This window comes from Galeopterus variegatus, unplaced genomic scaffold (assembly GCF_000696425.1).
Source record: "Galeopterus variegatus unplaced genomic scaffold, G_variegatus-3.0.2 Scaffold882, whole genome shotgun sequence".
NCBI lineage: Eukaryota > Metazoa > Chordata > Mammalia > Dermoptera > Cynocephalidae > Galeopterus > Galeopterus variegatus.
In genome coordinates, this window is record NW_007726993.1 from 363,810 (window position 1) to 375,332 (window position 11,523).

An 11,523-nucleotide genomic window follows, 5' to 3' on the forward strand; every position below is an offset into this window, starting at 1 on the left:
GGTGTGACCTTCTGCAAGTTACGTAAGCTCTGAGCCTGTTTCCTCACCAGTAAAATGGGATTACAGCCCTTACCTCGCAGGATGGCTGAGTGTTAACCAGGGAATGCTCCCAAAGCGCCTGGCACGATGTTAGCACATGGTCGATACTCAGCAGTACAGAAAACCATGTCAGCCTGATTTTGGTTTTCCAGAAGTTTCCACCTCTAGGCAGGTGATCTTTACAATTTCAACATATGCTAACCACAGAGAGACAGCAGTCTGTCTCAGTTGAGGTCACAAGAAGCCAAATGTTTTCAACAGCAACAGGACTAAGGTAAGTGTATATAATGAGGGTGGAGTGAGCTGGCCCGGAAGCAGGAGTTGGTGACAGGGCCCCAGCTGGGATAGGAGGAAATTTGCTCTAGATGAAAGGACAGAGCACCCGGGAGCAGTAGAAGGGATGAGCAGCAACTCTGCAAACATGGGGAGGATTTGGAGGTGGGAGACATTGTTCTCTGGTACCAGCTCTCAACAGAGGTGCCAAGAGACCTGTGCTCAGCGTTGTTTGCGGAGGAGAGAGGGCACCATGCGAACTGCCCATGTGCCGCAGCAGTGTCCCAGTCCTGGGTTAGACTGTGGCACACAAAAGTGAGGCTGCAAGTACAGCTTCAAGGTGCTTACCGTCCCCAGGAAGAAGTCAAACGTGTGCCAAGTGCAGTGAATGGAAATATGCAAAGAGTACTGCGGGATTCCAGACTGAGCTTAACCCCGCCCGCAGGCAGAATAGTTGGGGTGGCCACGCTGCTGGCTGCATTGCTTTCTAGCTGTGTGGCTCGTCGTCTCTGTTCTGAGCCGGTGGTTCTGCAGGAAGCTGAGACTTTGAGTTGGGGGGTAGGAAGACCAGCACCACCCCTGAGCCTCCAAGGTCTCAGCTGGTGACTTCAGAGAATGTGCTGACTGCCAACCACTGAGTCAGACCCTCCTCGTGGCAGTGGGAAAGGGCACTGGAAAGGTTTCCAGTTTTTCACTGGTAGGGAGGCAAAAACATTTCATCCTCATACCAGTCAGTCGATGATCAACACATACCCACCAAGGCAGGCTGTCAGCCAGGCACTGCTGCAGGGCTGGTGACAGTAGGTCTTCAGCCACAGCCAGTCCGCTTGCACCCAGGATGAGAAGGCACAAGGGGCAGACCTATCCAGGGCTAGTCTTTGGAACAGAGCTTTTGTCAGCCGCAGTTTTCCAGGCATGTCACACTTTCCAGCAGCATTTCTCACCTGTTACATGTTCCGTGTAAAGTCCTTCGGGGCAAGTTGTATTATCCCTATTTTTCGGTTGAGGAACCAGGCCCAGAGAAGCTGAGGAACTCACCTAGTGTCACACAGCTTTTCTTTTCTTTCTTTTTTTTTTTTTTTTTTTTTTTTTTTTTTGGTTTGTGGCTCTGAGGCATTTTATTATAAAAAGTTGGTACTCATATACATAAACTATTATGAACTTAAAATTCACCATATATTTACTTCATTTTTTAGCTTGACCTTCTAGCAGATCTGTAGCTTCATTGATTTTGGCTGCTATATAAGGAGATCCTCCTTTGGGTGATTTAAGAGCATAATCCATTGATAAACATCTCTTATTTTGTCTTTATTTGTGGTAGGGCTTACATCTAGTATTAATGCTGCTTCTCATTTTGTCATTTTGGGTTTAAACCCATCTCTTTAACAGCCACCACTGAAGGCAGATTTTGGCAGACTTTGTAAAACTTGTTTTACTTCAGGCTCCATATGCTTCATGGCTTGCAAAACATAAGAGCCTGCAGATCCTGCAGCCACAATGGTCAGTGGCTGACCATGGCTCTGGCTCAGCGTCTGTGTCTCCCTGGGGGGCTCAACCCATCCCCACCAGGAGGCCGCAGCCACCAACTACCTGCCTTTACCAGAAAGTGGTGCAGCAACCACCAGCCTCATGCAGCTTTTCAATGGCAGCGGTAAGTAAGATAAGTGAAAACACTTTTTTAAACAGTGAAATGTGCCTCTTAATGGAGGCTGGGGTAGGACCCTGAGCCTTCTTCCTCTCCCCACATGCCTGGGAGTCACTGGACTGCAGGCGGCCACCAGGAGTGGTAAGTGCCCTGGGTGGGGAAACTACGCCAGGTAAGAAAGTGCCACAGGACACAGGATCTGAATTCCAAAAGGCTTTGGGACATCGGAGAGAGAAGGCCATCAGGGTAGAAGAGAATATTTTGGTAGAACAGACTCAAAACCTCAAATAACAAAGAGAAAGATAGAAGATCTTCAGAGGAAGGTGTGAGCATCCTTCTGGACCACGAAGAGGCTCTGGGTGCCCAGTATGGGGGGGTGCTCTGGGATGCCCAGGGTGGAGGAGCACGCAGGCATTCTGATGCCTCAGGGGGCCTCAGAGTCACGACCTTAACCTGGGGACAGAGGCTCATTTCCCCACTTTGGCTCTCAGCTCCCTCACTTGTCAGTGGGGTGGGGGTCTCTGAGGGCCTGTGTGGTCTCAAGGCTCCTGAAGCTCCAGAGCTCAGAGACCTGATCAGGTGCTCCTGAGATCAGAAGGATCCCTGGATCTTCCTTACAGAGAGAGCCCCTGCAGAAGGAGGGGACAAGTGGCCAGGCCCAGCTTGGAGGGAGAGAGGGCCTCGCCATGGGGAACAGCCTGTGCTGAGCAGTGGCCAAGGGCAGGCCCCTTCCTCTTACAGACGGGCTTACCTTGATGGACCATCCCGACTCCACAGAGTAGGTGTCCATTTAGAGGTGAGGATGCTGAGGCTCCCCAGTCAGCTCCAGGGAGCATCTCATGACTGCCTGCTCCCCCAGTCTGGATTCTCGGTGCCTCACTCAGAAAGGCGGGGTATGGGGAGAGACCCCGGGAGCTGGCCCTGCTGCTGCTTCCTGTGGGGAGTAAGTCACCTCCCTCTGTCAGGTGGCTGTCAGGAGGCCCGCCACCTGAAGGGGCTCTGAGGATCAGGTGAGTTCATGTACAAGAAGCACCATCGCAGGCTGCCCACTGCAACCCCAAGCCTCGTGTTTTTGTCTCCTCTCCCTGCGCTGGGCTCTGGCAATGTCCTCTGCCCCCCTTGATCCTACTATCTTGTCATTGTCTGCGGCAGAAGAAGAATTTGAATTCAGGACTGATTTCTCCGCCACTGTTCTAGACTCATTTGCTTCTTGGGACCTACAGGCCATCCCAGGAAGCAGGTCTGTGTGTACATGGATCCACGTGGCTCTGACCTTCCCAGTACCAAGGGCCTCAGAGGGACCCACTGTGCAGCACCACAGGCCAAACAGCACCCACCCTGACCCCTCTCAGGCAGACTGCTCCCCCAGCTCTGCGCTGGAGCTGCAGGTCATACCAGGGGCCCACGCCTGGGCAAGCACACAGGGCTGCCATTGTCTGCAGTGCCTGGCACCCTCGTTTGCATAGCCATGTGAAGAATGCCAGGGGCCCGGGCTATGGGGGAGGCAGTCGGCAGCAGGACCCTGCCTTCCCCCAGTGCGGTCCAGGAAAGGCTGTGGGCTGCTGCGGATGGTGGAGGTGGCTGGGGGGCCGGGGGAGTGGGAGCAGGGTTGTGACATTCCTTCTGAACCCACACCACCGAGAGCCCGTGGGGCCAAGCTGAACGTGAGGGGATTGCTAATGAGGTGGAGGAGAGTTAAACATTCCCTGCTCCTGAGGGCTGAGCTGGGATGGGGGAAAGAATGGGGAGGTGGGGGTGCTATGAGCGTCAGCCTGAACCCCAGGAATGTGCAGAGGCCACTGCTCCCTTCCAGGTTGTTCTGGAGCTGGGGGCCAGGGCCCGGTGTCCCAGGTCACAGCAGGAGCTGCTAAACCAGCCAGCAAGGGGATTAACAGCCAAGCAATCCGCCTTCCTTCAGGCTGATGCCAGGAGGTTGGAGCTGTCTCCCCAGATCCCCGCCAGGCCCCATGCTGGCCAGCAGCCAACTCTGGCCCAGCCTCATTGGGGCCCCTCTTCTGCCCCCCTCAGATCTCAAACAAACAGATCCTACTGTAGATATTCTCTGGTCTGTCTCCCCTATTTTTGATACACATGGCTCCCGGGTACCCAGGACACTTTCCCCAGTGCCACATCCCTGGCCCAGTCTGTCCACATCTGGCCTCAGAGCCCTATCCAAACAGTTGTTCCTGATGTCTAACTCTAGTTTTACCTGCTGCAAACTCAAATTCCTTTTCCTTTCTGTCTTAAAGTCGGAGGACAGAAAACCCCATGGGTTAGATCAGCCTTGCGAGAGCGAAGTCCATTCATCGCTGGGTTGGTGCTTGGGGTAGGGATTACAAGGATTTCAGGGCACTTGAATCAGGTTCCTAAGGGAGTTTCCCTGGGTGGAAAGGCCCTGAGGGCAGCAGGGTCACTCCTCCAGCCCCTCCCTTTTCTATGTCTCAGGAGGGGGTGGGGTGGGGGGGAACCCACCTGAGCCATGGGTCCGCCTCCCACCCCCAGGGGGCTGGGCCTGGCTTTGCTGGGGACCCAGCCCTGGCTCAGGCGGCTGCTGTGGGCGGGCCTCTGGCCTTTTCCAGCCCCTGGCCTCCCCCTGCATTCTGGAGCCCAGAGCCACTGCCTTTGCTGCTGCTGTAGCTGCCGCCGCAGCTGCCACCACGTCTCCTTCTCTGCCTGCGACCCTCACTGCCCCCCCTTCCCAGCTGCTCCTCTCACCTGGCCATGAGCACAACACCCCCCAGGACCCTGGCCCAGCTCTGAGCTCTGGCACCCTTGGTCCCCTCCCCGGGGCCATGGCCAACTCAGGCCTCCAGCTCCTGGGCTACTTCTTGGCCCTAGGCGGCTGGGTGGGCATCATCGCCAGCACGGCCCTGCCACAGTGGAAGCAGTCCTCCTACGCAGGCGATGCCATCATCACTGCTGTGGGCCTCTACGAAGGGCTCTGGATGTCCTGCGCCTCCCAGAGCACTGGCCAGGTGCAGTGCAAGCTCTACGACTCGCTGCTCGCCCTGGACGGTAGGCCTCGGGCCACAGGGCGGGACAGGGCGGGGGTGGGGAGGTCTGCCTTGAGCACGCTGGGCCCCACACTCCAGCCCCTCCACCATCCCCCACCACCACCCGGTGACTTCTGAGAATCGGGGCCAGCCTGCTGCTCCTCGGGAGGCAGGGGCTCGAGGGGCCGGCAGCCATGGGTCCAGATCCCAGCTCTGCCACCATAACCTTGAACAAGTCACCAAACCTCTGAGTTCTGATGTCCTCCTTGTAAAGGGGAATGAATGCTAACACCTGTGAGAGGAAAGGAAGGGCTGAATGAGAGGAGGGCCTGACACCTGAGAGGCTCAGGTGAGACCCTTCACTCCAGTTGTCCCCATACTCTAGATACAGACACACACTTGCACACACTGAGCACCAGTCCTGCCACCCAGGCAAGAACGCCCGCACACAGGTGCAGGCACACACACGTGAACACACACACGTGCACGCACAACAGGTGCTTTGGCACACACTCCCTCTCCTCCCGGGGTGTGGAGTTGAGACTGACAAGTTGGCTCAGAAGCAGGTGCCACCACAGTTTCAACTCTGGCACAGGAGCTGACCCTACCCGTGCGCTGCCTGGTGCCCCCCAGGCAGCCAGAGCAGAGCTGCCAGTAAGTAGCCACTGCGCAGATCCGGGTCTTCTGGGTCAGCCCCGGGACCCAGGACTGACCCAAGCACCATGGAGAGGCAGGCACATGGCTGCTATGGTGACTCCTAAGGCAGAGGGCAGGTGACTAGAGACGGAATGACCGATGGGGACAGTGTTGCTGTCAGGGGCCATTCTGCGGTGAGCTGGATCTCAGACACCCCCAGTTCTTCCTTCTGCCCAACCTAAGGGCCCCAGGAGGAGCGGCCCCCAGCTGCTCGGGAGCCAGAAAGCAACAGAAGAGTGAATTCAAACTACCATGTTAGAGCCTGCAAGGGGGACTCTCACCCCGTTGTCCCCGCTCCCTATCCCCTCACCTGCCAGCAGATGGTCTGGCCTCTAGTCTGGCTCCTGTTCAACACCCCCACCCCCGGCCTCCCATGCTGGGCTCCTCCTACCCCCAGCCCTCTCGATGCCACCCCACCCTGCCCCAGGTCATATTCAGTCTGCTAGAGCCCTGATGGTGGTAGCTGTGCTCCTGGGCTTCGTGGCCATGGTCCTCAGCGTCATCGGCATGAAGTGCACTCGGGTTGGAGACAGCAACCCCATTGCCAAAGGCCGCATCGCCATCTCAGGGGGTGCCCTCTTCCTCCTGGCAGGTGAGTGCCCCTGACTCCTCCTCTACCATCTTGGCCTTGGCAGCCAGCCCCAGCCCTGGTAGCCGGTGGAGGCCAGAGCAGAGCTGAGCATGCTCCCACTTTGTCCTTAGGCCTCTGCACATTGACTGCCGTCTCATGGTATGCCACCCTGGTGACCCAGGAGTTTTTCAACCCGAGCACACCTGTCAATGCCAGGTGAGTGCCAAGGCTTAGACTCATGCTTCACCTCCTTTGGCTTGTACAGTGGGTCACTTGAATGAGGAAATGGAAGAAGAGACTCAGCTGCTGTCTGAGAAGTGGGGTGTGGCCAGGCCCTAAGTAGGGGCAGGAGGCCTGTGGAGGGCACCAGGTGCAATGAGGACTCCCTGAAGATCTAAGTGCCTGGCTCTGGGTTTAAATCCCAGCTTTGCAGGTGCTGACTGCGTGCCCTGGGCAAGTACTCACTCTCCGTGCCTGGTGGCTTCCCCTGTAAAATGGAGCTAGAACCTGAGGACCAGCTCATGCATGGTTGTGAGTGTTCAGCAGGATGGTGCAGGTGACAGATTTAGCACGGGACCAGGCACTAGAGAGTGCTCAGTAAACCTGAGCTGTTTCTGTTTCTGCTGGTGGCAGCAGGGCTGAAGGGGCTTCCTGTGGGAGGCAGCAGTAATTTGGGGCCAGGGAGATGAGACTGAAGAATAAGGGCAGACCGTATGGGGACTTGCAGCCACAGGAAGATTTTGTTCCTCATCCTGGGGCAGGAGGCAGCTGGCAATCCCTCTGGCTGTGATGTACAGAGTGGCGGGAGCATGCACGACCAGCAAGGCCATTTGGGGGCCAGGGAGGTAGCAGTGGTTCAGAGATATTTAGGAGCTAGAATGGTCAGAACTTGTAAGGCCAAGGGCATGGGGGCAGAGTAGGGGGCTGTCAGGAGGGTCTGGGCCCATTCTGGTCCTCCCTCACCTCTCAGCCCAGCCCGGAGCAGAAAGTGGGACCGTCTTATCCCCAGACATTCCAATGGGCTTCAGGCCCTGGGGAGAGGGAGGATGAGAAAAGATGCCTGGGCTGTCAAAGCTGGGAAGGCTTCCTGGGAAGGCTTCCTGGAGGAGGCAGAGGTGGGCAAGGGGAGGAAAGAGGCTTTTTCTCAGGTGTGGGCAGCTACAGCCTCAAAGACCTGCCAAGCAAGGTCCAGCTCGTGGATGCCAGGCTGGGACTCGACCCTCCATCCCTCAATGGTCCTGAGGCCATGGGAGTTGCCGGGCCTTTTCTGGGCCCAGGGATACAGATGACTCCCAAGCTCTGTTTGCCCTCAAGGTGCTCCCCAGGGAGCTGGACAAGCAGGGACTGAAGGTCCTCTGGGTGAGTGCACAGCAGTTGGGTCAATGCAAGTCGGCTGAGCACAGAGCAGGTGTCAAAGAAAATCTCAAAAAGGAGGTGGCATTTGAACTGGGCGGCAGAGAAGGAGCTGGGAGCTGGGAGGGGGTGCAGGGTGCTCCAGGAGGGGTGCCTCGTGCAAATGCGCCAAAGCCGGGAGAGCCCGGTGGGAGCCGACTAGCCAGCAGAGCCATGTGGAGAGCCCAGAGTGCCAGCGGGGGCAGCCCTGGCTGGGAGTGCTGAGGGCCAGACCGTGACTGACAGAGAGAAGGAGGTGGAGACAGCCCTGCTCCTCGTCCAGGCCTCTGGGCCCTCCCATGCCCCCTCCACTGGCTGGGTGAGGAAATGAACCCCAGGTTACTGGAGGCATGAGACAGGCCCACCCTGGGGCGGGGTCACCCTGTGTGGGGTTGATATGCTGGGGGGAGGGAGGGAGGAAGGGTGAGTATTCACCCCAATTTATCTGGAGAGACAGGAGGCTCGTGAGGCCCCAGCCTGCAGCTCCCCCTGCCCTGCCCTCCCTCTGCCAGGGCAGAGGCTGGGAGGCCCCTGGCTGAGGAGCAGGACCCCCTGAGAGGGCCTGCTGAGTCAGGGCCCAGAGTGGCAGCCACACCTGAGCCCTTCTCCCTACCCCTCGCAGGTATGAATTTGGCCCGGCCCTGTTCGTGGGCTGGGCCTCTGCTGGCCTGGCCATTCTGGGGGGCTCCTTCCTCTGCTGCACGTGCCCGGAGCCGGAGAGACTCAACAGCAGCCCGCAGCCCTATCGGCCCGGCCCCTCCTCTGCTGCCCGAGAGTACGTCTGAGCCCCGCCCACCCCAGCCAGGCCCTGCAGCTCCCTGGGCAGGACCAGAGGGGCACAAGAGTCCCCTGAGCTCATCTGGGGCTCTGAGCAGCTTGTCCTCAACACAGGCACCCAGCCTGCCATCTGGGACCTGGACCCGCACCCTCAGAAAGAGTCCAGAGGCAGGACCCCACCCACACATGCACACGCAGGCCCAGGTCCAGCACTGTCCTGCCCGCACAGCCTCGTGGGCAGCAGCCCAGCGGCCGGCCTTGTACCTGCCTGTGTATTTACTCACTGAAGGCCACATGGCATCTACTCTGAGCTGGGCCCTGGGGATACAGCAGTGACCAAGATGGACCCTAGTGCCCAGTGCCTTGGGCACTAAACCTTCACCCTCCCCAGACCCACGGCTTCCTCACAGCAACCCCATGAAGAAGGCAGTGCCAGGATGACAAATGTCCCCCCATTACACAGGAGGAAGCCGAGATTCAGGGATACCATGAGGCTCAGCCACTTTGTTTGAGTGCAGGTCTCAGGCTTTTGCAGCATGCCCAGCGCTGCTCGGACACCCACACAGATGGCTAGGTCGGACCTCGCCACCCCTGCCCCTGGGAATGGGCCCATGTGGGGCTGCTGTGAGGGCAGAGGTCTGACCACGCTGGCCAGTCCCCTCTCTGGGCCTGACCTCCACAGCCTCTGCTTCCTCCACTGCCACTCACCCCACTAACCAGCTCTCTCTCTTTTGACTTTCAGACCAGTTGTTAAATTGCCCGCCTCCGTCAAGGGCCCCCTGGGTGTGTGATGTCCGGTTCCCCAGCCAGGCTCTGTCCCCTCTACACCTAGGCTGTGTGTTTGGTATTTTTTGGAAAGAGAAGTGAACATCCAGCCTCAAGCATGGTGTCATTTGTCCCCAGCATGGATAGGGTGCAGCCTGGCTCAGGGAGGTCAGAGCTGGACCCATGGGCTCTTGGGCATAAAGACGGGAGACAGAGTTCCAGGGTGGATTACACAGCACATCCTAGGCTGGGCAAGGAAGAACCCGGTGCTCCTGCCCCCAGCCTAGTAACCTCCTTAGTCTGGCCTGGGCTTGGCACCAGGACCTCCCTGATGGGCAATCCCACCCACACCCCTGCCTGCCCCTGAGGCCTGGCCCAGTGCTGGGAGCCCCTGGTGTGGAGAGAGGCCCCTGTGACTCTGGTCTGCCCCTGGGAGCCCTCCTAAGGGAAGGGACAGTCCCTGGTAGGCCCTCCAGCCAGGAGCTGGGGATCAGAGCCCAGTGAGGGGCACATTGCATGGAACTCACTGCTAAGCAAAGAAGGGGGTGGGGGAAGGATGTGGGGACCTTTCAGGTGTTAAGACTGTCCTGAGCAAGGTCAGAGCCCCCAGCTCTGCTCCCAACCCCAGGGCTGCCCTGGTTCCCAGCCCCACGACTCCTTCCCTCCAGCTCTGCTGAGCCTGCCCTGGAACCAGAGTAGGCAGAGGTACACTCAGAATTGGGAGGGCTTTTGGCCTTGAAGTCCAGGTATACCCTTAGTGTAGAAGGAGGAAAGGCCTCAGAAGAATGTAAGAAAACCAGCCCAGAGCAGCCCCAAGGTCAAGGTCCTTCACCCTCAGTCTCCCCTAGCCAGTGTGCTGGCCCCTCCCTCCCCTCATGCTCAGGCCTCTCTCACTCCAAACATTCTTCTTGGACTCTGAGCCTCCCTCTGGCCACTGCCCTCTCTTGCCCATCTGCACAGCACCTTCTGGAAAGAGGTGTTCATGACTGTCCCTGTTCCCTTGCCTTCCATGCACCTTCCTCAGCTGTCCTTGGCCTGCTCCCTTCTGGCTTCCATTTCCCACCAAGTCACCAAATCCCAAGGACACAGCTCAGCTTCTCCCTTGAGCTTGACTCTGAGAGGTGCGGTGATGGAAATCAAGTCAGACAAGATGACCGTCAAGCACACTGCAGCCAAGGGTAAGGATGGGAGGGGACAAGCAAATGGCAGGGAACTGCTGTGGCATTGCCTGTTCCACACCCCGGCCTGGCAGCTGCCTGTCCAGCCTCTGGCCCGATGGGTGGCCACCCAACCCTGAATAGGTTTACCAGAGTGCTGCCCCTCAAATTAGGAATGAGAACTACAGAAGAGTCTCTCTGGGTCCTGAAGCTATAATGCAGTTGTTCTTGACCATGGGGGGCTGATGCCTAAGCTCCATCCCCCAGACATCCCACCTTAATAGATCTAGGTGGGCCTGGGCATCAGAGTTTACATAGCTCCCCAGGGGACTGCAGCATGTGGTCAGCACTGAGGACACCTCTGTGAGGCCCAAAGCTCACAGGGGTCCACAGAGGGCGAAGGGAGCCATTGAGCAGAGAGGCGAGGAAAGACTGGCGAGGAAGCCCCATCTCAGTCCTGCCTTTCCTGAGACCAGGCTGCTCTGTGGGTGCCCACTCTTCCATCAACGTGCCTGCTTGCTGAAATGGTTGTGAGTCTGAATCCTGTTAAACAGAGCCCGCAGAGCCCTAACTAACACAGAATTTGGAACCTGGAAGCTAAGCATTGCCTTGAAGGCTCCTGGTAGGTGGCATGGCTGGGCAGGGATGGAGTCGTCCTCACGCTTCAGGCTGGGTTTCTGGCCATCCTTGCCATTTGGTCACGAAGCAGCTGGCCAGGAAACCATCTGTCATCTTTTGTGGTTCAGGGTCCACCAGAGGCTTGGGACTTGGTAGGAGAATATCAGAGCAGAATGTTCTGGCTCCTTTTTTGGGTTTCAGGGACAGGCTGCGAGAGAGACATGCTCTAGGCAAGCTGGAGACCTGACAGCAGAGTGGGGACGAGCTTCAGTCTGTCCCTTCATTAAGGGAAGCCCTTTCTGCCTGTAGCCAGGGATTGGAGACGCGGAGGGTCAGAGAACCACACACCTCACTGAATTGCACAACCAGTTACTACACTGACTAAAAAATGTAGTGGGATCCTGGCGGTGGGAAGGAGATGTCTGGGAGAAACTAAAGAGGAGTGTGAAGCTAAAGGGGTTTGGGAAGCCTGATCCCATAAGTCTCTCCGAAGCAAGCCCATTCAAATGCCCACATCAAGGTCACCCGGGCTGCCAACCAGAGGCAAGGCCAATTTTCCAGGCCTTGTGGCCAGGCTGTTGTTTACTGTCCTAGCCT

The 11,523-nt window shown here is 57.7% G+C and overlaps 1 protein-coding gene and 1 pseudogene across 2 annotated transcripts; one reads left to right on the plus strand and one right to left on the minus strand.

Moving 5' to 3' along the window:
* Positions 1 to 1,497: 1,497 nt before the first annotated feature.
* Positions 1,498 to 1,811, minus strand: LOC103590827 (annotated as a pseudogene).
* Positions 1,812 to 4,678: 2,867 nt separating this feature from the next.
* Positions 4,679 to 9,177, plus strand: CLDN19 (claudin 19). Of its 2 annotated transcripts, XM_008573153.1 has the most exons (5): positions 4,750 to 4,972; positions 6,074 to 6,238; positions 6,349 to 6,433; positions 8,232 to 8,384; positions 9,129 to 9,177. In XM_008573153.1, the coding sequence occupies exons 1-5, from the start codon at positions 4,750 to 4,752 to the stop codon at positions 9,175 to 9,177; spliced, it is 675 nt and encodes a 224-aa protein (XP_008571375.1). The 2 variants fall into 2 exon arrangements, with proteins under 2 accessions (XP_008571376.1, XP_008571375.1); XM_008573154.1 differs by lacking the exon at positions 9,129 to 9,177 and having other exon boundaries at positions 4,679 to 4,972; positions 8,232 to 8,408.
* Positions 9,178 to 11,523: the final 2,346 nt, after the last annotated feature.